The sequence below is a fragment of the Pithys albifrons genome, chromosome 6 (assembly GCF_047495875.1).
Source record: "Pithys albifrons albifrons isolate INPA30051 chromosome 6, PitAlb_v1, whole genome shotgun sequence".
NCBI classification, from domain to species: domain Eukaryota; kingdom Metazoa; phylum Chordata; class Aves; order Passeriformes; family Thamnophilidae; genus Pithys; species Pithys albifrons.
Window position 1 is genome coordinate 3,772,223 of NC_092463.1, and position 24,894 is coordinate 3,797,116.

At 43.9% G+C, this 24,894-nt stretch overlaps 2 protein-coding genes across 4 annotated transcripts; one reads left to right on the top strand and one right to left on the bottom strand.

The window, feature by feature from the left end:
- Positions 1-1,120: 1,120 nt before the first annotated feature.
- DLGAP5 (DLG associated protein 5) lies at positions 1,121-24,668 on the bottom strand. 3 transcript variants are annotated; one of them, XM_071559345.1, is made up of 20 exons: positions 24,620-24,668; positions 23,345-23,402; positions 19,609-19,864; positions 18,177-18,385; positions 17,370-17,462; positions 16,389-16,473; positions 14,504-14,620; positions 13,690-13,760; positions 12,051-12,331; positions 11,567-11,685; positions 11,369-11,486; positions 10,198-10,283; positions 9,530-9,690; positions 8,358-8,450; positions 5,931-6,150; positions 4,707-4,923; positions 4,292-4,349; positions 3,076-3,241; positions 2,792-2,841; positions 1,121-2,112 (listed from the first exon to the last, which is right to left on the bottom strand). In XM_071559345.1, exons 3-20 carry the CDS (start codon positions 19,853-19,855, stop codon positions 1,990-1,992), a joined length of 2,514 nt encoding a protein of 837 aa, XP_071415446.1. In that variant the 5' UTR covers positions 19,856-19,864; positions 23,345-23,402; positions 24,620-24,668; the 3' UTR covers positions 1,121-1,989. The 3 variants fall into 3 exon arrangements, with proteins under 3 accessions (XP_071415446.1, XP_071415447.1, XP_071415445.1); XM_071559346.1 differs by having other exon boundaries at positions 5,931-6,147; positions 11,369-11,489; XM_071559344.1 differs by having other exon boundaries at positions 11,369-11,489.
- On the top strand, positions 23,672-24,804 carry LOC139673044 (uncharacterized). Its single transcript, XM_071557962.1, has 2 exons — positions 23,672-23,700; positions 23,829-24,804. Exons 1-2 carry the CDS (start codon positions 23,672-23,674, stop codon positions 24,802-24,804), a joined length of 1,005 nt encoding a protein of 334 aa, XP_071414063.1.
- The last annotated feature ends 90 nt before the right edge of the window (positions 24,805-24,894 follow it).

The following is a 24,894-nucleotide window of genomic DNA, read 5'->3' on the forward strand; positions in this document are numbered from 1 at the left end:
GTTCTCGCTGGAGAGACAGAGGAACAACAAGGAGCAGTTGGATTGCAATGGAGAGGAGCACCTGGGAAAGCAGCCTGTGGCATTCTGGTTCTGGGAACTAGGGCAGCAATCCTCTAGGAAGCACTGGGAAAGAGGGAAAACTCAAGAGCCGCTGAGCCTGACCAGAATAAGATATTTCATGAGGGGGTTCAGAGCTGGAGGAGGCAAAATCTCTGTTAGACTGTGGCTAGAAAAGCCACCCCTCTCTGCTTCAAAGGCCCATCTGGGGTCCAAACCAGTGTGTCCCGAGTTCCCTTCCCCTACCAGGGGAGATCCAATCCCTACAAGTGTTACATACTCCATGGAACAGGTCACAAGCCTTGTGATTCTCTCCACTCATCACTCCTGTGTGAGTCAAGACTGGTTTCAAGGGTGGGGTTTATTGGCAAGTTCACCTCATGAGTCAGGCTGGTAAAAAAAAGAAAACAGAAGTATGTTCCCTTTGCTGTGAGTCATCCCAGCCTTGCCTGGAAAACAAGAACAGCACAATAGCCACTGCTGGGTTCCAAAGATCTCTTTGACATGTCTTGTACTGTTTTATTAGTTGCTTCTTTTACCCTGGGGGATGCCAAGTTACAAGCAGGGTCCTTAACATTTCCAGCAGATCCAGTAGGCTAGAGCAGCACACTGCTGCCTTCAGCACAGAGAAGCTGTGGCTGCCCCATCCCTGAAGTGTCCCAGGCCAGGTTGGATGGGGGCTGGAGCAACCTGGGATAGTGGGAGGTGTCCCTGCCCATGGCAGGGGGTGGAATGAGATGAGCTTTCAGGTCCATTCCCACCCAAACCATTCTATGATTGTGTGTCAGCTGTCACTGTGCTGAGGAGCAACCAGAGCAGGCAAGTCATTAACAGCTACCTGAAACTACCTGTGTATAACTGGAGTTCAGTACTTAAGAAAGTGGATTCCAGCACACATCAGCTTCCTCTCTTTATTTCAGTGTAATCACTACACAGCTCCCAGGTTAGAACTTAAGTCAGATGAACCCCTTTCTGCTGAGGGGCTGAATTATCCCTGTTGGTTTGGAACCAAGGCTGGTGGAAGAATGTGTGTGTTACACTGAGGTGACCTGGACAAGAAGAAGCCCAGTGAGGTATTTATTAAAAATACAACTGGTGGTACTCACACTACTCCTCAAATGCAATCTATATAACTGGCATGCTCCTTATGCACAAATATGTTACAGTCCAGGTAGGGGATGCACAAGGAACAAGATGAGAGAAGAGGCTGAGGTCAAACATGTCAAAAAGAAGGAGAAAATACAATTTGACTTGAAGGCACTTGAGACACTCAGTAGAAAACTCTGTCCTTAAAGGAAATAACAATCAATGCCCATTTTAATACATTGCCAAGAAAAGGTATTATCTGACTGTGAAAACCTTGTTCTGAGATAGTTCCTAATATTACAAAGCCATTGGGAAAATTCCCCCGGAAAGAATTCCATGCACCCAGCACTGCCATAGCTGGTGCCAGAGCCTGAGGTGCCCTCAGAGCAGGGACAGGGCATGGAGAAGTGCTTTGGGAACAGGCTGGGTTTCACCCCAGAAGGTGCCCCTGCCTCAGGAACAGGGCATGGGCACAGCTAAGCTGGGAGGCACCTTGTAAGTCATGAGGTAAGTAAGACCAGGGCATAAAAGTTTGAAGAGCTTTACAACCTGAAGGAGACAGGAAATACATGAAATGATACCAACATAAAAATATTTCAGGCTGCATCAGAACTCACAACAAGCAGTGATAACAGCAGGTATCTCCAGAACACAGCCCACTACCAACGCACAGCAGTGCTGGATGCACAACAACTGCACCACAAAACGTTACAAACCCATGAACAGATTTACTCCTACAGCTGCCCCTTCCCTCACAACAGTTCCAGGGTAGCAGGCTGTGTTCCAGATACCCTCTGTGGGCTTCTTGCTGAGAAAATTTACATATTTTACATTCTAAGTCACTCTTCATTTATCCCCAGAGGAGACAACAGGAGAAAATACAATGAGGTCACTGAACACTTCAGCTGCTGGAAACTTCTGGGCTTTGGTCCTGACTGGAGTGAAGGGCAGCTCAGCATCCAGCACGGGCTGTGGGAGGAATCAGAGCATGGAGTCAGTGCTTGAGGAACAGTTTGTTACAATCAGGGGCCACTGCAAGTACCATGACCTTGCTATGAGGAATTTTACAAGCTTATTTCCAGACTTAAAATAAGAAGTGACTACACATGGACCATGTTGAAGATACTCCTTATTTAAATCACTAATTCATATTTAAAAGAGGATTTTTCACAAGAAATTCTACACTCAAATTCTATTAACATTTTGAAAGTTTTTGCACACTTTTCCTTGTTGAATCTTTCTTCCAGCCCTAAATGTTACAGTGATTTAAAAACCCAACAGTTGGGACAGACTTGAAAAATTCCATGAAGAAAGTGGAAGTAAACCAGGCTGTTCATTATGTTAATGAATATCTACAAGGAAATTAGTAAGGAGCATAATTTAAAGGATCAATCTGATAAGAATTGGGTGTTATTTTCTCATAAACATGTTGATTCATCCTACACTCATCATGTGCAATAAGAAGTATCAGTGTGAGCTCAAGCAGGGGAACAGCTGGAGTGTGGTTTGTATTTAAATTAAATGAATGGCCTCGATAACATCTTTAGGAGTTTAATTTTCTTTGTGCAGTAACCAAGTCTGTAGCAAAGGTGAACAGCACTGAAACAGGCAGCTTGTCTCAGTCAAACAAACTTGAAGGTCAACTTACCATATCAAAAGGACTCCTGTCATTGGATGTCAAATCACTACATGAGACAGCTGAAAAATAAGAATATTTCATTTTTTAGAAAGGTTAGTTTGATGCTGCCAAAGCTGAAAAAACAGTGTTGTTTTCTACATCTTAAAAAAATACAGGTTTTGCTAACAGCACACATAACTTAAGCTGACACTGTGGTTTCAAAGAGTAATATTTAGGTTATCACAAAACCTCAGAATAACCCCAGGGCCCAGCAGTCCCACCCAAACCACACTGTGCAGCTCTAAGATTTGCACCTGTCTGATGGATTTTTGGTCCTCCAGACTCATCACAGTTTGTCTCTGTGACAGGATCCTTCTCTGGGCTGCACATGACAACGTCTTGTCCTTGTTCTGCAGTGGAGAGTTCCATCTCTTCCATGCCATCCATTGCTTTTGATTCACTGCTAGAATTTTCCAGCACCTGAAAAACAGGGATTTTCACTGTTCCCAGCCTGTTATGGCAGACCAAGCCCACACATCTGATCTCCAGGTTTTATGGACAATTCAGGAGAGAGGGAGTTTTATCTCCAGAGACTGTGCAAAGCACAGGCAGTGACCCAATCCATGGAACTATTTTCCAAGTCTGAAATCCCTTCCACAGTACAATGAAGTTCTTCTACAGGACAGAAGATCTTGGGATTCAAGTACCAAAATCATTGTGAGGATGTTCTCTGGTGAGACTTTTCCTCAAGGAAAACCTACCAGCAATACTGATTCCCCAGGGAGAAAAGTCACCAGCAAGCAATTTCTCATTTGATAGAGAAAGGATGAAGTAAAAGGCATAAGAAAAAATTATTAACAGAGATTTTTTTTTGTAACATATATGGGGATGGGAGGGGAAATGACTGCTGCAGTCACACACAGATCCAAGCAGTAACAAATAAAAATAAGATACTCCATTTCCAATGGAAGATACTAAAGGATGATTAACACCAAAGCACTGGTTTTCATGAAGTGGCACAGTATCATCTAAACTATGGAGGTTGCATTCTTGTTTATTTTAGATTTTTTAGGACTATCTAAACACAGGAAACACCAAGTCCTCAGTCAATTCAGGACATGGATTTCTGATACTTGGATTAGTAACACAGTCCTTACTGTAATTTAAAGAGAGGAACAGCCCAAAGCTCTGCAGGAGGACCAGGAGTGCTGTTGGGTCTGGTCCCCAAAATGCAAAAGCATTCACAAAATTCACCCCAGGAAACTGGTAGGGGACTTCAAGAAACAATGTTTGCCCAAGTGACAAGTGTCCTCATGCAGCAGGCAGGGCCTCCAAGGGAGCAAGCCAAGGTCCCCAAACTGCAGCAGTCCCCACCTATGTCCATACTGAGAAGGAAAAAGCCCCAACCTGAGGAATGCAGAAGATCACTTAGAGAGGATTTGATCAGAAATCCAAGTGTCTGGGGGTAAATTTTCCTTGGTAATAATAACAAAATCTTTACAGCACATACATGAGCTTTGCATGACTTACCTCATTTCCCTCTGCTGTGCTGGCAACAGGACAGATTTCTTCTGCAGCCATGGAAATGCTGGAAGAGAAACCAAAACATGTTCATTCTTCTCAATCATCTTCATCAATCACCTTCCATCATCTTTTGACTTGCCCAGCTGATCTTACAATTTGTTCTGCAATTATGCTGGCTTGGCTGCCACTGGTGAGCTTGTCAAACTTTCTGGGCAAATAAACTTCCACCCCAACAGCAAAAGTACCTTTGGGCAAACTCCTTAATATTTACTCAAGAGAAGGAAAAGCCACAAGGACTTTGCAACCTTCATCACTGCCAAATTGGAGGGTAAGATTTAATGGGTATTAACAATACATCTTTCAGTTAAAACTGTAAAATTACTTGTACAAAGTTAATTAAAAGCTGCCTTAACGTGCCTACCTTTGTTCAAGAACACCAGGAGGGAGTTTATCCAGTGGGGGAGTTTTTTCAGGGGAATCTTGGTCCATTTTCAGATTGTGAGCAAATGGTGTTTGTTTTGCACGGTCACGAAGAGGGTAAGGAGTGCTGGGAAGCAAAACCCTACGGGATGATCTTGGAGTTGCCTGTTTTCCAGGAGTCCTCTGGGAAGATTTGTGAGGTGTCTTTAAAAGCAAGCCTGAGAAATGTGTTTAATTTTTCATTACTGCAGCAGTTTCCAGAAAGCTGAAATGAACTGATCATTATGATTCCAGCCAGAAACACAATTGTCTTCTGCTTGCTGAATTGTCTTATGCTAATATTATATGGAAAATTACACACCCTGCCAGGAGGAATTGAAATTACTAACTTCCACCTTTCAAAGTAGATAATTTTAATAGAATTAAAAAGACACAGTTGCAGAAGTGATGCTCATAACAGATTCTCTGCTGGAGTTTGCTTAAACCCAGTGCTGCTCAAAGCTTTTCAGGAGTTCTCTCCTAACAAGAGGTACACTAAAAAATTGCTAGTTGTGTGATGAGAAGAGGGATCTACACAAAAAAAATTGGAATTCAAAGCCAAATTATGAACTAGAAATGGAAGAGGAGCAGAATGGCTCCCAAAGAGTGCAGAATTACTGGAAATACATATCGACGTCAATAAGATACTGAAAATGAAGTTCTATTTGGAGCACCTGTTAAAATCCCCAAACTATTAAACACCTTTTATAGCAAACTGGATTATGTTACAATCTTGTTAACCATGAACACAGATTATGGATTGACTTTATTTGCAGCTTTGAAAACAGCACTGCAAGAGGTTTAGCTAAAAATAAAAGATCCCAATTCCTGTTTTACAATCAGGAGACATCAGCTGGCACTGAATTTGATGAAGGGGTTTGTCAGCTGAACCTGGGAACAGTCAGATTAGAATTTCATTATTAAAGTTATGCTGGAAAACCATGAAGCAGCTATTTCACCCCTCTGTCTAAGCAGGGATTTCATGCTGCCATAACCACTCAAATCAGCACATTCATGTACAACAATTTGCTTTGGAGCCGTGATGTAATTAGTCACTGGTTGAAATACTGTGGCCAGCCCTGGACTTGTATCCAGTATGAACAGCCCAATTCCTCTCCCCAGTGAAATGGATTAAACTCCTTTCAGTACTTTCAAGCCACAAAAATCACGATTAAGTTTCACTTACCTGAAAAGTTCTTCACAGGGCTTTCAATTCTGAAAAATCCTGCATCAAAAACCACTTTTTCTGCTTCTGGCAGCCTGACCTGCAGTGCACCATCAGCAGCTCCGTCCTGCTTCATCCTCTCCCTCATGGCTGTCTTGACAGCAGCCAGGCGGCTCCGGGCAGCATTCCTGGCTGCTGCTCCCGGCCTGGCTTTGGGCACTGCCCCTGCCACTGCCTTCTTCTGGAAGGGAAGAGAGTCCAGGTCACACCTGGAGGCTTTGGTAGAGCAGTTACACATGAGCATATCAAAAATAGTGTGGCCAGCAGGCCCAGGGCAGTGACCCTTCCCCTGGACTCTGTCTTGGGGAGGCCACACCTTGAGTGTTGTGTTCAGTTCTGGGCCCCTCAGTTGAGGAAAGAGATTGAGGGGCTGGAGCGGGGCCAGAGAAGAGCAAGGAGGCTGGAGAAGGGACTGGATGTGGCACTGAGTGTCCTCTTAAACACCTTCAGGGACAGAGAATCCACCATGTCTTGATCCAATCCCACTGTGATCACCAGCCCAGGGCACTGAGTGCCCTGGGCTGGTGATCACAGTGGGGTTGGATCAAGGGTTGGACTTGATAATCTCAGAGGTCTCTTCCAACCCAACTGAGCAGAGAAGAGCAACGAGGCTGGAGAAGGGACTGGAGCACAAGTGCTGTGGGGAGAGGCTGAGGGAGCTGGGGGTGTTTAGCCTGGAGAAGAGGAGGCTCAGAGGTGACCTCAGCACTGTCTGGAACTGCCTGAAGGGAAGTTCTGGTCAGGTGGAGGTTGGTCTCTTCTCCCAGGCACTCAGCAATAGGACAAGGGGGCACGATGGGCTCAGGCTCTGCCAGGGGAAATTTCAGTTGGAGACCAGAAAAAAATTCTTTGCAGAGAGAGTGCTCAGGCATTGGAATAGGCTGCCCAGAGAGGGGGTGGATTCCCCATCCCTGGAGGTTTTTAAGGTGAGCTTGGCCGTGGAACTGAGTGCCATGATCTGGTAAAGGGACCGGAGTTGGACCAAGGGTTGGACTTGATGATCTTGGAGGTCTCTTCCAACCCAATCCATTCTGTGATTCTATGATCTCCACAGCCGCTGGCCCCACACAGAGCAAGAGGGAAAAGGAGGCTCAGGGAACCTTATTGCTCCCTGAAACATCCTGATGGGGATGGAGCCATGTGGGCGTTGGTTTCTTCTCCCAGGTAGCAGTGACAGGATGAGAAGAACTAAACTTAATTTGCACCAGAGGAGGTTTAGATTGAATATTATGGAAAATTATTTCACTGAAAGGGTTGCCCAGCCCTGGCACAGCTGCCCAGGGCAGTGGTGGAGTCATTATCCTTGGAGAGATTTAAAAGCCATGTGGATGTGGCACCTGGGGATGTGGGTCAGTGGTGGCCTTGGCAGAGCTGGGGGATGGTTGGACTTGATGGTCTTACAGGGCTTTCCCAACCTCAAAAATTCTATGCATCAAGGTCTCTGCTCATCTCCAGACTCTCTTGTAGTGCCAATCAGCTGTCAAGGTTAGTCTGTGATGACAACACTGAGAATATTTTCCCAATTGAGTCTGCAGTTCAGAAATGCTCAATGCAATTTTTGTTCCTAATAAATCCAGAGGGATTTTGGAAACACTGGGATGGAGGGACTCCTAGTGGCAGCAACAATGTAACCACAGCACAGACTCCAGGCAGGCAGTGAAGTCTCTCCTGGCATTCAGTTTGAAGGCAAGTTTTGGTTTGTACCTGCTGTAGGGTTCTGGTATTTATGGGCAGCTCCACAGAGCACATACCCTCCAGTTTCCCATCCCTGGACTCTTATTGACCTTCATATGGTTTTATGATTAGTTAAGCAGTCTCAAGGAACTGGACAGAGTTTAGGCAATGCAAACATGACTTGATAGTCAGTCAGAAGCAATTATATATTTTACATATTCCAAACCAACAAGCAGAAGAAACAACTCATTTTGCAATAAGCAGTAACTTATTTTGAATCATGTCAGATCCATTTGTGTTTAGAGAAGCAGCAGTTTAAAGCTACCCATGGTGTTGGTTTAATGGGACACCATTAGAGTTTAGCACTCCCTACTCAAAAGTGGCATCACTCCCAAATTTCCTTTCCAGTGTAGTTTCCAGTTAAGTCAGTCTCAAGGCCAGTGGCCCAGGTGAAGTGTAAGGGTAAGTTTCTGTGCTAAATTTAACAGATTTATCTTAGTAGCACAGAATCTAATGACTCAAGAAAAGTCATCGTTCACTTTTAGTTCCCAACTTCCCAGTCAAAAAGGCAACTGGCACTACAAGCACCAACTGGTACAAGTGCATGGGGCAGATGCAAAGAGGAAAGGTGAATCCTGAGAGGAATTTCACTGAGTATTTAAACTTTAACATCCAAAGAAGCCATACAAGACCTGCTTTGGGGGTTATTCATACCTTGACAACTGCTTTGCTTGGGACATCAAGTGGCTGCCACTCGTTGTCTTGAAGCTTCTTCAGATTATCAAATTTTTTATTCACATCCTCAACCTGTTGAGAAGCCCAGAAAAAGTACAGGGTTAATTTTGAAGACTTAGCAGGTTTCCAACAGAACGGTGTTTCATAAAATCAGATAAGAGTTTCAAGCATAGTTAATGCATTAAAATGCTTTAAATACAGAAGGAAATTAAACCACCAACTGATAGGAAGGATTAAATGTTCTCCTACAGTTGACATGAAGGTCACACAACATACACAACCTTCAGTTTAGAGGACAAGTCTGGTCTCATTTCTGTAGCTTGAAGGTTCGTAGGGGAAGTCTAGAATTGTTCAGTAAGATCTAAAATGAAGGAGCTGGTTCTGATTTACATCCTGTGCTCATCCTGAATTCAAGCCCTTTGACAATGTACACATTTAAGGAAAGCAAAAGAACCCACTGCACCACAGTCTTTATCCCAACAAGCACAGTCTTGCATTCTGCAGGAAACAGTATCTCAAATATCTCTGAAGGGCAGGTCAAACCCTTCCACTTCCTGCAGGCAATTCAAAACCTGTGACTAGGACCACAACAAATCATTTAATTTAAGCAGTTAAAAAGTCCTTTTCTGAATGCAGATTTACAAACCCTGTTGAGAGCCCTTTTGATAATTCAGAATATTATACTTGATTCTGAAATTAATGAAATCATCAAGAGATGAAGGTTTTCTACCACCTGAGCTCAGCCCTAAATAGGCTTATTGTAGTTTCTGCATTATTCTCATACTGAAGCAGGGAACCCCCACATTCCAGGGGAGCTCCAGGAATGTCCCAAAAGCTCCAGCTTTTGCTCCAGATGGACATTGTGACTGTACCCTCACTCCAAACCAGAGTAAGATCTGGCCACACACTCATTCCAGAGACAGGCAAGATACACAGGCCACACAAAGACACAACAGAAGAACTGGCCCATGAATTATAAATCATAGCAGACCAACTGCTATTATTCACTGTCAGAAAGTGTTAAACAAGGACCTGCAATTTTTACATTAAAAATAAAAAACAATCTGAATATTAACAAAAATTGTTTCAATCCACGGTTCATAAATAAGCCCATCAGTTTTACTCTAGTAGGTCAACATGCAAGTACATACCTGAAAGTTAATCATATCCCAAAATCCATCTAGGTCTGTACATGTTGTTTCTTTTTCACCTCGTTTAAATTCACAATTATCAACCAGTCCTTCAAACTGTTTGAACCTTTCTCCTATGAGCAATCTTGTCTGACCAACTGTGGTGCGAATCAGATCTTTGGCTTTAGCAACAGGAAAAAAATAAAGTACATCTTCAAATAATCCTCAATGCACAATTCCTTTAACTCAAGCATTTGAAGAGTCTGGAATTTGTTTATTGTTTGAACTATGTTCACCTATTGCAAACCTGCAGTATAATTCAGATGGAGCCTCCCTATCCACTGATCTGCTCTAAACTTGCTTCATTCAATAAATTTACTATCTCCAAGCATTGAGTCATCTTCATTTTCCCACATTTATTCTACATTGAAACCTAATCTTATTTTAAAAAATCAGCTTGGTTAAAGTCACACATTTAAGTACACTTCAAACTGACAATAGAACAACTATTTTGTTGTGCACTCTATTCCCTTTATCAATCACCAAGTGTTAGTGGCTTTATTTGCCACAGCTTTTATGAAGTGCTGCAGACAGTGCTGTTTATCAAACAGCAGACACACATTTACTTCCCTCTGTCCCCTCCAGTTCCCACAACATCCCTTCCAGTGCCTGTTGCAGTTCCCTCTTACCATCCTCTGGAATGTCCAGCTCCAGGTTTCCATCCCACTGGAGGCACTGAGACAGCAGCCTCTCTGTCTCACTCCCAAGAATGTTTCTGAAAATAAAGGAATAGAGGAAAAAAATAATCTTCTGGAGAATTTCTTAACTTGTTGCTGTTAATGGTTACTAAAACCAGGAAAGATCTTGGGGGGCTGGAGCGGGTCCAGAGAAGAGCAACGAGGCTGGAGAAGGGACTGGAGCACAAGTGCTGTGGGGAGAGGCTGAGGGAGCTGGGGGTGTTTAGCCTGGAGAAGAGGAGGCTCAGAGGTGACCTCAGCACTGTCTGGAACTCCCTGAAGGGAAGTTGGGGCCAGGTGGGGGTTGGTCTCTTCTCCCAGGCACTCAAGGGGGCACGATGGGCTCAAGCTCTGCCAGGGGAAATTGAAGTTGGAGATCAGAAAACAATTCTTTGCAGAGAGAGTGCTCAGGCATTGGAATGGGCTGCCCAGAGAGGGGGTGTATTCCCCATCCCTGCAGGTTTTTAAACTGAGCTTGGCCCTGGCACTGAGTGCCATGATCTGGTCAAGGGACTGGAGTTGGACCAAGGGTTGGACTTGATGATCCTGGAGATCTTTTCCAATGCAATCCATTCTATGATTCTGTGACTAACCCTTTTGCCTTTCAAAGAAGCCACAATCTTTAAGCAGAAGTCATTAGATTGTTTTATTTTCCTGACTAGCTGAGATACAATATCTTTCTGACTGCTTTCAAGCTTGTGCTCCTTAGGACAAAGTGTTAAGTCTCCAAAATTGTATATTCTTCCTTGCATTAAAATACAGAGGGGAAGACAGGAATGTGTGCCTGCTCAGGTCATTGCTGACAGACACCAATCACCATGAAAGGCATAGAATCACAGAATGGATTGGGTTGGAAAAGACCTCTAAGGTCATCAAGTCCAACCCTTGGTCCAACTCCAGTCCCTTTACCAGATCATGGCACTCAGTGCCACGGCCAATCTCACCTTAAAAACCTCCAGGGATGGGGAATCCACCCCCTCTCTGGGCAGCCCATTCCAATGCCTGAGCAACCTCTCTGGAAAGAATTTTTTTCCTGATTAAGCTGATCTTTACAAGCTGTCTCATCACTCATGTTAAGGACCTTCTAATGGACAGGAGGGAAGTGAAACAAGTGAACCCAAACCTGAAATAGGGCACATCATGCTCCTGCTCTCCTGTATCATCTGACTTCCCTTCAAGTGCTGTTGAGACAGGAATTGTTTCATTTGATCTCTGAGTGGAAGTTTTCTCATCTGATTCACCTGCTGAAAAATATGGAAGGAATTTGTCCAGAGTCCAGTAGTACCCAAAAACATTGGAACAATAAAGGTGAACTTCCTACCTTCTCCTTTCAAACTTGTGGTCATTTGCTGCTCTTGAATGCCTTTAACAGCAGGTGGAATTGGACTTCTTAAATTAAGCTTTTGTGCTTTAGTTTCACTGGATTTTTCAATTCTTTTGCTGCAAGGAAAGAAAAGTACATTTAAAGTTAAGACACACTGAGAAACTGCCATCAAATATGGCCAAAGACACAGAAGTGCAGAGTTTAGAAGGCAATCCTCCATACAGCACTAGAGAACTCAAGCAAATCTTACTAAAATTAATAAGTCTGTGCAGAGGGATATAGGGCAGAGTCCCTGATAGCTGTTTCTAAAGCATGGACAGAATCAAGGATTAATTCCATATTTGATGTTGTATTAACTCCACATTCAAGTAATGATAGCAAAAATGATGATCAGGTGTTACCACAACACACAAATGTTTTCTGTGCCATTACAGAGAGGTTCCCTTGGCATTTTAGGACCCTTTAGAAGAAAGAATCTTACACTGGAGATTTTGAGAAATCCCAGAAGGCAGTGGGTGCCCTTGAAGAAGAAGGCCCGGGTGTAGCTGGGTAGGTCACTAATCCTCTTGGTGGCTGGAACACAAAGTTTTGAGGTGCAAAAGAGAGAGCTCTAGGTCTCCCTGGAGCAGAATTGTTGTTTTCCACCGAGGTTTGTTCCTGCTCAGGTTCTACTGGCACTGAATGTTTGGAATCAGCTGCAGAACCTTTCACCTCTGGATCAATTTGGGTGTTTTTCTTCACTTCACGTTTAGAAGGAATAACCTATAACAGCATAAAGAGACAAATGAAATTATTGAATTATTGTTTGCTACAGGCATGGGCTGGGTTAGAACATGACTGTCTGAGAGGCAGCAGGAAGGAAAGTTCCAGCAAGTCCCCCTCTACAACAGCAAACCTGTAGAGAAATGATGATTTACCAAATCCAACCATTTCTGACACCTGCAATCTATTCTAGAGACAGGAGAAGCACTTCAAGGATTGCAACAATCCACTCAAGGGACTAAAGCACAACACCTACCAAAACAATAATTACAATTACCAAATGCTGGCTCCCACTGCCAGGAAAAAATGCTCTTCAAGAGCAGAATTGCTGGCTCCAAATCCAACTGGCCTGTTGAATAATCACAGTTTACACACATACTCCAACAAAACAAGCTGAAATAGGCTGATAGCTGAGGAATGCAGCCCAAGACAAGTGCAGTTGGGACCACAGAATGTCATTAGAGGTGGAAAAATGAAACAATAAGTTGAATCCACATTCTTATGAGCTGTGTGGCCAGATAGGCACACAGGACACATTTCTGAGATACCCAGTTGAGAGAACTGTTAGCTCAAACCAGCCAAAAGAACTTAGATTGTTTTGCAAGGAAATAAGCATCCTCAATCCACTGAAAGTCTTGTTATAATTCAGTAACCCCTGCTAGGAATGTAAACCTTGAATTCTGCTTTTAATACACTTTGGAAGGAGAAAAATCATTGACAGAGCCAGAAATGCTTTGTTACAGTGAGGACACCAAGAACCACAATGACTGTCTTCAGTTATCAATCATGTCTGCCTTGCAGAGAACAGCATTTCCAGCTTTATTTTTTGGGGGTTCAAAACCTAAAAATGTGTTTATTTCTCAGCTTCTAGAGTCTCATATTGATACCCAAGCAGGAAAAGGACACATTCAAAGTGTGCTTCAAAAAGGAAGGAATTGCACAAAATTCACAACTGCTTGACTGAACCAGCAAAGTTAAAACATCAGATGTGAGATGTGTCCTGCAAGAACTTCTTGTCTATGTTAAATCATTGTCCAGATCTTGGTTACTAATCAAGACATCCATCAATCACATCCATATCCATGGTGAGATTCTTGGCTTGTCCTGTGCAGGGCCAGGGGTTGGACTTTGATGACCCCTGTGGGTCCATTCCAACTCATGGTGTTCTATGATTCTATACAAGCAAAAAATTTGAGCTTAATTTTCAAAACATGGCAGAATAAACACATGCAGCTTCTTCCCAAAATCTACCTTATTAGTGAACTTATTACATCCACACTTGAACACTTATTTCAGTCCAAATGACAGTTATTGGCTCTTATATCAGTTTTACTGCTTTCAAACATTAAAGGACTCACCTTTGTGGTGTCAGGTTTGACAGTTTGCTTCTGCTTTCCTACATTTGTTGTCTTTCTCTGAGACTGGTTACCTAGAACAAGAGAAACTTCCAGAGGTCAAAAAGGCATCTGATTAAGGCAATATTCCACCAAAAGAATGCCATAAAAATCCAGGTGCTAAAGACAGGGGGAGGCTGCTTTGCTTCTTGAGTGGAAGGTGACCAGAAGGAAGCCACAACATTGCAAAAGTTCCTTCAAAAGAAAACCTTGTCTAAGATTTAACAGCCTAGTAAAAGATGCATCATCCAGAAAAGCAAACAGATTCATTAAATCATTAGTCTTTAAATGTCATATACTAACAATAAAAGTCACCTTATTTCCTTAAAGGGTGAAGGGACATGTCAGGCCAATTTGAGTTCAGATTTTTAATTTCTATACCAATTTCTGTTGGTGAATTAAATTGTAGTAAGCAGGCAAAGATGGATAAAGATAAATTCCTGACTGGAAGAACAAAGGCCCTCATCTCTTCCAGAGGTATTAGCTCCTGCTCACATATTTAATAACCATATGTCCATAAACAATACACCAAAGTGGCAAATCTTTACCAGTCCTGGCTTTGTTCTCTGAGTTTGTAATCACCATGTGGACATTGGAGCTCCACAGTGATGGATTTTATTGGAAACTGTCCAATGTTGGATTCAACATCTTAATTTAAACATTGCAATAAAGATGAGAGTCTAACTACAGCATTTAGTCTTTTTGTTACACGATCATTTGGCATGATGCAGACACAGATTAAGTGCAGCTGAGCCCCACAAGTCCCTGCCTCACTCACCAGCAGTGGCAGCAGCAGCTGCTGTGGGTTTGGTGGGTCTCAGCACCTGCCTGGCTGCAGAGGCAGCTGCTCTGGTGATCCTCATGTTGGGGGCTGGCTGGGCTGCAGTCTGCAATGCTGTAAGACACATTCATTCCAGAGATTTCAAGAAGCTGCACTCCAGTTTAGATTTTGCAGAAATCAGAGAAGTATAAGAGCAATTATCAGTTGCATCAGTTTGCCAGAATGAACAAGGCTGAGGTTTTTTGGTCAGTTCAGTGCAAAGATGGACAGCACAGCTCAGCCTTGGCATCCAGGCAGTGCCCTGAGGATCCTGACTGAAGGTGTTTTACTGCACAGCAGGACCTGCAGTGTGCTGGATGCCATGCACAAAGCTCAAGGAACCCTTCTCCATGTTCCCTGCAATCAGAGTCAATGCCATCCCTGGTTTACAGATGAAGCCTTCCAGAGGGATAACCTTGCCATGGTTATTTGCACAGCTGGAAGCTTAAGCAAACCATCAGTGTAACAAAGTGATGTCCTGGCCATTATGTGAAAGATTTCCAAGGTCAGAATTTAATGTAATCTAACAAAGTATTCTTAAGACTAATTGCCTCTGAAATACTTTATAAAATATGACAAGTTCATGCACCATATTACCCATCTCAATAATTTTCATCTTTGTATTTCAGTAGTTTCCAATAGCCTTTAAAAATGATAGTATTTTCCTGCACAGAAAAATGTCATGTGAGATCTTTATTCCATACTCTGCCTGAAATCCAGTAGCCCCACTTGGTTACTGTTAATGCTCTCCATGTCTTTCATGTCAATCTGCCATTCTGCACAAGCTGGAATGACAACCTGGGAAAAAATTACTAGAGAAATAATTATAATATTCGATTTAGCAAACATTCACTTCACCAACATTTTTATACTGGTGTTTCATGGAATCACAGAATGGTTTGGGTTGGAAGGGACCTTAAAGATCATCTCATTCCAACCCTCTGCCATGGCAGGGAAATTGAAGTACATAAAATGCATATTCTTGATTCAGCACAAAACGAATATTCAAGTCTAGTGGACAATTTTTCAAAATTGAAATATTTTAATTGTTATATCAAACACCAATAAGATTTTTTTCAGTAGTCACTGCAGGCACTGCTGAAATTTATTTCAATAAAGTTCTGCTGCTTGCTGATTTAATTAGATTAATGATGTGAAAGTAATTTCACTTAATTACCAAATATCTTGCATTAACTTCAATATTCCACATGGCTTGGCTGTATCTACTTAAGGCACGGACATCACTGGGCTATGGGGAGGAATTTCTGATCAAAGCTGTTCTGCTCCCTTAAAGGTGGGATGGGTTTGGTTTCTAATTGCTGCTTTCTCAAGAAATATGTGTAATTGTCACATAGAAAGTGACAGATGCAGAAAGAACTGCTTTAAAATATGAGACTATAGGATTGTACTTGTCATATTTGACAAAGACAATGACACATTCACTGAGTTGCACTGGTGTGAACCAGAATTTTGGGCTCCTGGCTCCAACATTATGTGCTGATGTGCTTTCCCAGCAGGTTATCCCTTTCCAAACCTTTTCCAGTGCTGAATTACACAAATAATTTCTCCCAGAGACCACAGACATCAGTGTATCTTCTGTACAGAACTCACTGACAATATTTACAGCCCTTACAAACAGCCATTTTACAGGCTATCCACAACACCAAGGAAAAACATCTCCCTCCTGTCAGCTGTACATCTTTCCAGGTGAATTCTCTGGCTCTTCTGTAACAGGAGCAGTGACTGCCTGTGACACTCCTGGAGGCAAACAAGAGCTCTGCACACCCAAACCACACAGCATCCTTTCCCAGGGTCAGGTGTAGGGATCATTCTACTTCCATACCTTTCTCTTTCTCAGCCACTTTGACTGAACCCATCTGTTTACATCCTGCTGGTGTAGGGAACACATTCTGCCCATGGGCACTCACCTACAAGAAAAAGTTAAAATGTTTCTTTGTGAAATATCAGATTTCCAGAAATTCAGCAGCCAAATTTCCTCCCTCGTGTCTCTATCCTAAATTATAGTTAAAAGAAAAAGTCAAATAATTTGGCACAGAGTGCTTTAAAAAGAGATATTAAGGATAATAGATCAGTCTAGGCATGTAATTATTGTATTATTATATACATGCATTCTGCAATTGGTTAAGAAATTGTCAGAAAAAGAATAATATTTAAGAAACAGTTTAAGTTTGCTATGAAACAAACTGCTGCCAATTACTGCCACATCTTAGTACCCATTGTGTTTCAAAAATCAGTTTAAAATAATAAATTAATATTAACCCAGTTGTCCCTTTGTAAAGTTATGACTGGAATTCCTTCAAATACATAGAAGATTTGCAAGGCAGGATTGCTACATTCAAAATGCAGCTTCTTTTGCAGATTCCTGATGGTGAAATTACTCAACAGAACCTACTTTATAAAATTAATAGTACAAGGGACTGTCAAGCTTCACAATAAAAATAAAAATTACTTCAGTGTTGGCACGAGTGAAGAATGAACTGATTCTTACAATCTGCATTCACAGGAGGTGCACTGGGTGCCCCAAGCCCAAACCAAAGTACAGCAGCCTCACCACCACCTCTACACATCTGCAGTCCTTGGTGGCTGTAATAGCTTGAAAAAACCAATTAAAACACTGATCCAGAAGATCTGTGCTCTTTTCTGTTTGTCCTTGTGATCGGTTTGATCCAGGCTTACCTGGCTAAACCCATAACACCCCTGATCTAACCAAACTTGCAAAGATGCAGCCCTGAGTTATGGTCTGAAATCGCATCCTTTTCCCTACATTTATTCCCTGAAATTCCTATCTACATATATAACAAACCGTGGAGGACTTGGGTGCTGTTGGGATCAGAGTTTTTCCTTCCTGCATCTTGGCCTTTGATCGAGTAATCCTTCCAGAGAAAGCAGGAGCTGCCTGGAAACATCCCCAAGGAAACCAGGGTTAACACACTCTTTTTCCCTCTCATCAGAGAATGAGCAAGAGGCACAAGTGTGGAAAAATTACATGTCTGTGCAAAACGGGTCAAGTGTGTGACCTGAAAAACTTTCAAAGGCAAATGGACTAGAGGGGAACAAGTTACCAGTTCTAAGACAATTTAGTTGTTTCATTTGTGAATGAATCATTCCAGGTTTTGAACTGAACAGTCAAAAATACAAAAATCCACATATCACTAGTAGCATTTCAAGCTTTGTTTAAAAAAAATGAGCCAAATGACTCCATTATTGTTCCTTATAACAGATATATTAATAAAGCATTTTCAAAATAAACTATTTTGAAAATAGTTTGTTATTCTGTCATGTCATTTACTATGTCATGTCATGGCATCTATTATGTCATGACATCATGTTATTATGTCATGTTATTTATTATGTCATGTTATTATGTTATATATAATACTTTATGTTGTGTTATTCCAATATGTTATTCCAAATATGTTACTTGGAATAACATTTTTTGTATACAAATAGAAATTTTAGTAGAGTTTACAGATATAACTAACTTAGATATCAAAAATTCCTCTTATCACCTTCTCTTTTGGCTTGGAATAACATATTTTGTACACAAACAGAAATTCTAGCAGAGTTTACAGAAATAACCAACTTGGATATTAAAAATTCCTTTTATCACCTTCTCTTTTGGCTTGGCTACCACAGGATCCTCGCAGGGAAGTGCAAGGAATCCAGGAGCAGCTGGTCTGTACAGCCCAACTTTGAACACCCCTTTCTTGGTTTTCTCCCTCTGCTCCACCAGTTTCCGACGTTCCTTCTCCTCCTTGTAGCGCTGGAGCATCTCCCTGCGCTCGTTCATCCTCCTGGTGGCTGCACTCACAGGCTGTTCTGCACCAAGGAGGGAAGACAGGCATGTTTTAAAATCATGAAGGTATCTTTGAAGCAAAAATAAGCAAGTCAGAAACTTTCAGTAAGTTTTTCCATGATGGAAGAGGAACATACTAAGCCAAAGAGGAGAAGACTACCCAGAATCTCTTGTTTTAACTCTTCCTACTAAGAGAATGATAAACTTCAACTTACAAATACACCTTCCTCAATATCCACCAGGATTACTGTAAATTCATTCCCATTTTAGAGTGTACAGGCTGTTCCTGCAAGGTTAGTAGGTACAAGAACTAACACCTGAACTACTTATTTAGTTTACTTGCACCAGTTTCTCTATTTGAACACCTGTAATATTATTGAAAGCTGAACTTCAGGTCAGCTTTAGATACCAAAGCCTGTCTCTGGCTGAGAATAAATGAGCCAGAAGTTCTATGAAAAAAAAACCCTTAAGATGATGCTGAACCCGAGTTACATTTGTATCTGAAAAATTAAGATCTACTTAAAGTTGAAATTTATTAAATATAATAGAGACATAAATGTATTAAATTTCATACTTGATATGACTACATACAGATTGCACTCCAATAATTTTCCAGTCAGGGACTATGCTCCTATAATCTTCTGATATCAAAACACTGAAAGTGAAAATATTTCTAGAGAAATCTGTTAATATTTTTAAAGACTAACTTAATTTCTTAGACCACAAGCATCCAGGAGAGCCAGGGAGCAGAACTGAGTATATATGCAGGGCCTGTTTTCTGAGAGGAAAGATGAACTATGAAAAACTAGCAATTACTAACATAAAATTATGTTATGCATTTACACATTAACAATTATATATTATAATATACAATTATCTATTTCTAAGCATACTTTAAGCACATGACAGATCCCAGTTGTATATTAGATGAGATTTTAGACTGGAGTTTTTCACATCTTGAAGGACAAAGCAATCAGCAGGAGACTTCCCACTGAGTATTAACAGCAAAATGCTGCAGACAAATCAGAGCAAAACCTCACTCATAGCACCAGAGCAGTGAGGAGGATGCACCTGTATTAAGATTTTACTTGCTTGATTTTAACAGTTAAAAGGACTGGTAGTCATTGGGTTATAAATTTTAAACCTTTTCTTCAAATTAAAAAGTTGACAACAATTCGGTCCCCTTGATAATGTTACTAAATCTACTTAAAGACATTTTTAACATTTAGAAAAAGGTCTGTAGCACCTTTACTTTGTTTTACACCGCTGTTCTCTTGAGAGCACATTTCCCTTGCTTCCTTGAGGTCAGAAATTCCCCTCTCTTTGGAGAGCTGAACGTTGACATCCGCCAGCCCGAACTGCCGGCCCTTCTCGAACAGCTTGTGCCTGTTCTCCTTCTGCAGGGTCGATCTCCTGCGGGCAACCTTGGCCCTGACGGCCTCCACGCTCACATCCTTCTTGTACCGGCTGGCAAACTGGGAGGTGGCAGCCATCCTGAGCTCCTTAGGCAAAAACTACAATTGTTAGGAAAATCTGACATGGTTTGGTTTCCCTTTTCATTGAAGTTGGTGCGTTACCAGCAAAGCCCCGAGTTATGTTTGTGTACAAGAAAAAACACAAATTACAACCTTGGCAAGGATTCTTTCAGTAATTTCTCATTGTTTTATCAATTCCAGGGGCCCAGGTGGCCAAGAAGGCCAATGGAATCCTGGCCTGGATCAAAACTAGCGTGGCCAGCAGGCCCAGGGCAGTGACCCTTCCCCTGGACTCTGCCTTGGGGAGGCCACACCTTGAGTGTTGTGTTCAGTTCTGGGCCCCTCAGTTGAGGAAAGAGATTGAGGGGTTAGAGCGGGTCCAGAGAAGAGCAACGAGGCTGGAGAAGGGACTGGAGCACAAGTGCTGTGGGGAGAGGCTGAGGGAGCTGGGGGTGTTTAGCCTGGAGAAGAGGAGGCTCAGAGGTGACCTCAGCACTGTCTGGAACTACCTGAAGGGAAGTTCTGGCCAGGTGGGGGTTGGTCTCTTCTCCCAGGCACTCAGCAATAGGACAAGGGGGCACGATGGGCTCAAGCTCTGCCAGGGCAAATTGAAGTTGGAGAGCAGAAAAAAGTTCTTTACAGAGAGAGTGCTCAGGCATTGGAATGGGCTGCCCAGAGAGGGGGTGGATTCCCCATCCCTGGAGGTTTTTAAATGCAGATTGGCCGTGGCACTGAGTGCCATGATCTGGTCAAGGGACTGGAGTTGGCCCAAGGGTTGGACTTGATGATCTCGGAGGTCTTTTCCAACCCAATCCATTCTATGACACTTTGGTTGTGGAGTAGCTAACAAGTGTGACAGAGAATTAGGAGGGGACACTGCACCCCTGGCTGGGATTGGCTGGCAGGTCTGCTTTCACCACAGCTGTTTTCCACCTTAAGGAGATGAGCAAGTAAATGACAAGGCTGTAGGACAATACTTGGAAGCAACAATAACACTGGGAATTTAGAATACACCCATTCTGATGGCAAGGAAATTTTGTCCTGCATCAGAGTCCTTGGCACCATTCCCCAGCTGAGCCTCCAGGATGCAACTGCAATACAATAGCAGTTATTTCAAGCAGGATTTCTCCCTACCTTTTTAACCTGAGGGAGACTTAAGGCAAATGTCAGTTGTGCTTGCTGTGCTAATACCTAAAGGGGCTACAGAGAAGCTGGAGAGGGACTTTGGAAAAGGGTATGGAGTGGTGGGACAAGAGGGAATGGCTTCCCACTGCCAGAGGGCAGGGTTAGATGGGATTTTGGGAAGGAATTGCTGGCTGGCAGGGTGGGCAGGCCCTGTGTTGTAGTTTGGGATTACTATGTAAATTCTCTCCCCTGCCACTTAACTGCCCAGGCCAGCGGTTAACAAAAGAACTAGTTAACTGTTGATCAAAGAAGCAGTTAACTGTTGATCGCTGGGGTGGGGGCAGGTTTGTCTCTTTTGGTTTTTTTTTTTGGATATTCTCCCCAGTCTTGGCTCGGCGGAACGGGGGAGTGGGGGCTCGAAGGAGGCAGCTGCCCTGCTGGTTACTGCTGGGGTTTTCCTGGCTGTCTTGGTGCTGCCTACCTCGGACTACTTTTCGTGCCGCGCTGCTGCTGCTGCCTGCCTTGGATTTGCTGCTGGTTGCTCGTACCTTTCTGCTTCTTGGACGGGGAACACAGGGGGAAGAGACTGAGTCCATCTGAAAGCCCACTGCTCGTCTGTCTCGCTGGAGAGGGACTGAAACTCACTCTGCAGCCAGCCGGGCTGTGACATGAACACTTAAGTATAACCTTTTCTCCCGGAGGAAAACCTGCTGGGTTTTGTTGTTGTTTTGGTTTTTTTTTTCTTTCTCTTGTGGTGTTGGGGGAGTGGGTTGCACTAGTCTGTTTACATATACATATATATATCTCAGTTATCCTTCTTGTATTAAAATTCCTTTTCTTAAATTTGATAAAGAGTGGTGTGATTATCGTGGAGGAGGCCCCTCCCCTGCTTGTGGGTAAAACATTTTGTTTTTTTCTCCTTCAAACCAAGACACCCTGGCACAGGTTGCCCAGAGAATCTGTGGCTGCCCCATCCCTGGGAGTGTCCCAGGCCAGGCTGGACAGGGCTTGGAGCAACCTGGGATAGTGGGAGGTGTCCCTGCCCATGGCAGGGAGTGGAATGAGATGATCTTTAAGGTCCCTTCCAACCCAAACCATTCTGGGATTCTGTTATTCCCTGCATCCCACCAAAGCCTGCCTTGTCAAGGGTTGTCCACCTCAACCAGGGTCTCTCAGACATCCCATCTTTCACCACTCCCAGAAAACATCTGCAGGATAAGCAGGGTGTGGAGCTAAACTAAATACCCAAGTGTTAATAATTTATTGGTAATTTATTGAGGTTCTTAAGACAGCAAGCTCTGATCAAACTAAAGGAATCACCAGTGAACTGGACGGAAAAGATCAGCCTGGAAATGAGTGTAGAGGATTTCCTGAAGTCCATCCCCTCTCCATCCATTTGCTACCAGAAGCCAAAAACACGACAAACAGCCTGACTGGAAAACCCAAATGTCAGGGAAAAAGTACCAACATAGAAAGAATACTGAAATAAACTGTGTACACCTATGAAAAAAGCAGGCAAGGAGAGAACCTGAGCTGTTAGAAGAAGGAACAGAGACCAGGCCTGTTCAGAGACCATCAGTAGTGGCACCTCCTAATTCCATGAGTGTTCCTGTAGGGAGCACCTTGCACAGCACCTGCACAACCACCTGGAAGCTCTTAGAATAGACACTGAAGATAAAGTAGGAGTCAGAAATCTAAATGGGTGTATTTTGCTGGTTCCCCCCCCCCAAAATGTTGCAGGAGAATAAAATGGCCAATGAAAGTTAAAAGACTAAAGGGGAATAAAAAACAGAACTCAAATCAGAGACTGGATCCCTTCCAGTCCAACTCCACCCAAACCTGGAAGAGCTGGACCATGTCAGCACCACCTGATTTGTGAATATCTTGGGTTTCATCCTTCACCTTGCATTCCAACTTTCAGACAGTGATTAAAGATGCTAGTTAATTAACAAGCATTGCAAAACTCTACTGTAGCTCAGAGGCTGTATTTGCCCTGCTTTACATTCAATTGATTGAGGTTAATTAATGAGAATCCCCAATAATAATAGTTTAATTGACCTTGTTAGTAACTACAGAAGTAGTAATTACAGATCTTGTTATTCATTACATGGTGTTACAGAAAGCCATGAAGAAGACAGTGGGAATACCTTCTCTGTCTCATGAACTGATCCATGTCTGAGCAAGAAATCCTTCAGAAGATTTAAACTGAAATTTGAAGCGGGCAAATATAATCAGAGATACAGAGTGTTTCCCACAAAGGTATTCCCAAGTCACTTTCCAGGTCAATAAAAGCAATGCAGGAGGTTACCTGTGATCTCTTTGGACTCATTAAAAATGCAGGACATGCTCAATACCCTCAAGTTGTATTTAAAACAAACATACCTGTCTCCTCTTCTTTCCAGGTCACTGTTCCTGCACTGTGTCTTGCCCAAACAGGAGCCTAGAAGGTTAATTGGGATTTAAATGGGTGTAAATTCAAATAAAGACCATGAGCAGAAAAAGGGAGAGGCTTGCAAAAGGTTTATGAGTGGCTAACATGTACTACCGAAAATTAGAGCTTAAAATTTAGTTTTTATAAATAACAATAAGGGAAAAGAGCTGCTATTGACCCGCAACACCACAAGAACCAAAGGGTAATAGGGATATAAAAACATTTGGGTGCTCAGCCAGCAGGACAGCGAGAAAACAGCAGGCAGAACATTCAGCGCTATGTTTAAAGGCAGCAAGTTTAACGCTGAGTAAGGCCTGGACTTAAACGATTCCCAGACGGGTCTGGGGGTCGGGACGAGCCGCCAGACACCCCCAGTACCGCTGGGAAGGGCCCACAGGCCTGTCCCCTCAGCCCCTCCGGGTGTTCCCAGCCCAGCTCACAGAAAAGCCACGACCCGGAACACGTCAAGGCGCCCATTCCCGGGGCCACAAAGCCCTTCCGAGCCCTCAAATCCCCGCCGGGACACCCCAAACCCCCACCGGCCCCTCCATTACCTGCCCCGCACCGCCGCCACCCCCTCCCGGGCACGACCCGGGACACGTCCCGGAGCCCGTTCCCGGGGCCACAAAGCCCTTCCGAGCCCTCAAACCCCCCCCGGCCCCTCCATTACCTGCCCGGCATCACCGCCACCCCCTTCCCATGCACGACCTGGGACGCGTTGCGAACCCCATTCCCGAAGCCTCGAAGTCCTTCCGAGCCCCCATATCCCCGCCAGGACCCCCCAAACCCCCACCAGCCCCTCCATTATCTGCCCGGTATCGCCGCCACTCCCTCCCCACGCACGACCCGAGACACGTTGCAAACGCCATTCCCGGGGTCTCGAAGTCCTTCCGAGCCTCCAAATCCCCGCCAGGACCCCCCAGATCCCCGCCGGGACCCCCCCCAAGCCCCTGTCGAGACACCCTTTCACAAGTCCCCCCCGGGACTCCCAAACTCCGTCGGAACCCCCCAAAGCCCCTGCCGGGACACTCCCCACAAGTCCCCGCCGGGATCCCCCAAACTCCGCCGGCCCCTCCATTACCTGCCTGGCACCGTCGGCACCCGCGGCACCCCCTCCCCACGCGCGTTGCAAACGCCGTTCCCAGAGCCTCGCAGTCCTTCCGAGACCCCAAATCCCCCCAAACTCCGCCGGGACCCCCCAAAATCCCCGCCGGACCCGCCATTACCTGCCCTGCTCTCAGCCCGGCACGCGCCGCCCCGCCTCGCTTTCAAATCTCACCCGCCAACGCTCATTGGCCAGGCCAAGCCAGCCCCGCCCACGGCCTCCTATTGGCTTCGCTCGCTGTCATTGACGGGCAGCGCCGAAATCAGGGAGCGCGCTGCTTATTGGTCGGCACGGTGGCCATGCTGAGTTTTCATTGGCTCCGCGAAGTATTTCCCCGCCCTCCCTCGCCGCTCATTGGCTGGAGGGGTGAGGGAAGTGAAGCCACTGGGGCGAGGC

What these genes read in the sequence shown, in the direction of transcription:
- LOC139673044 (XM_071557962.1), top strand. Translation starts at nt 23,672, where the DNA reads ATGTTTAAAGGCAGCAAGTTTAACGCTGA. An exon ending in GGCAGCAAGTTTAACGCTGA is followed by an intron (nt 23,701 to 23,828) that starts GTAAGGCCTGGA and finishes TTCCCAGCCCAG; the next exon opens with CTCACAGAAAAGCCACGACC.
- DLGAP5 (XM_071559344.1), bottom strand. Translation starts at nt 19,855, where the DNA reads ATGGCTGCCACCTCCCAGTTTGCCAGCCGGTACAAGAAGGATGTGAGC. An exon ending in CGGTGTAAAACAAAGTAAAG is followed by an intron (nt 18,386 to 19,608) that starts GTGCTACAGACC and finishes TCCTTGGTGCAG; the next exon opens with AACAGCCTGTGAGTGCAGCC. An exon ending in CCCTGTGAAGAACTTTTCAG is followed by an intron (nt 4,924 to 5,930) that starts GTAAGTGAAACT and finishes CACATTTCTCAG; the next exon opens with GCTTGCTTTTAAAGACACCT.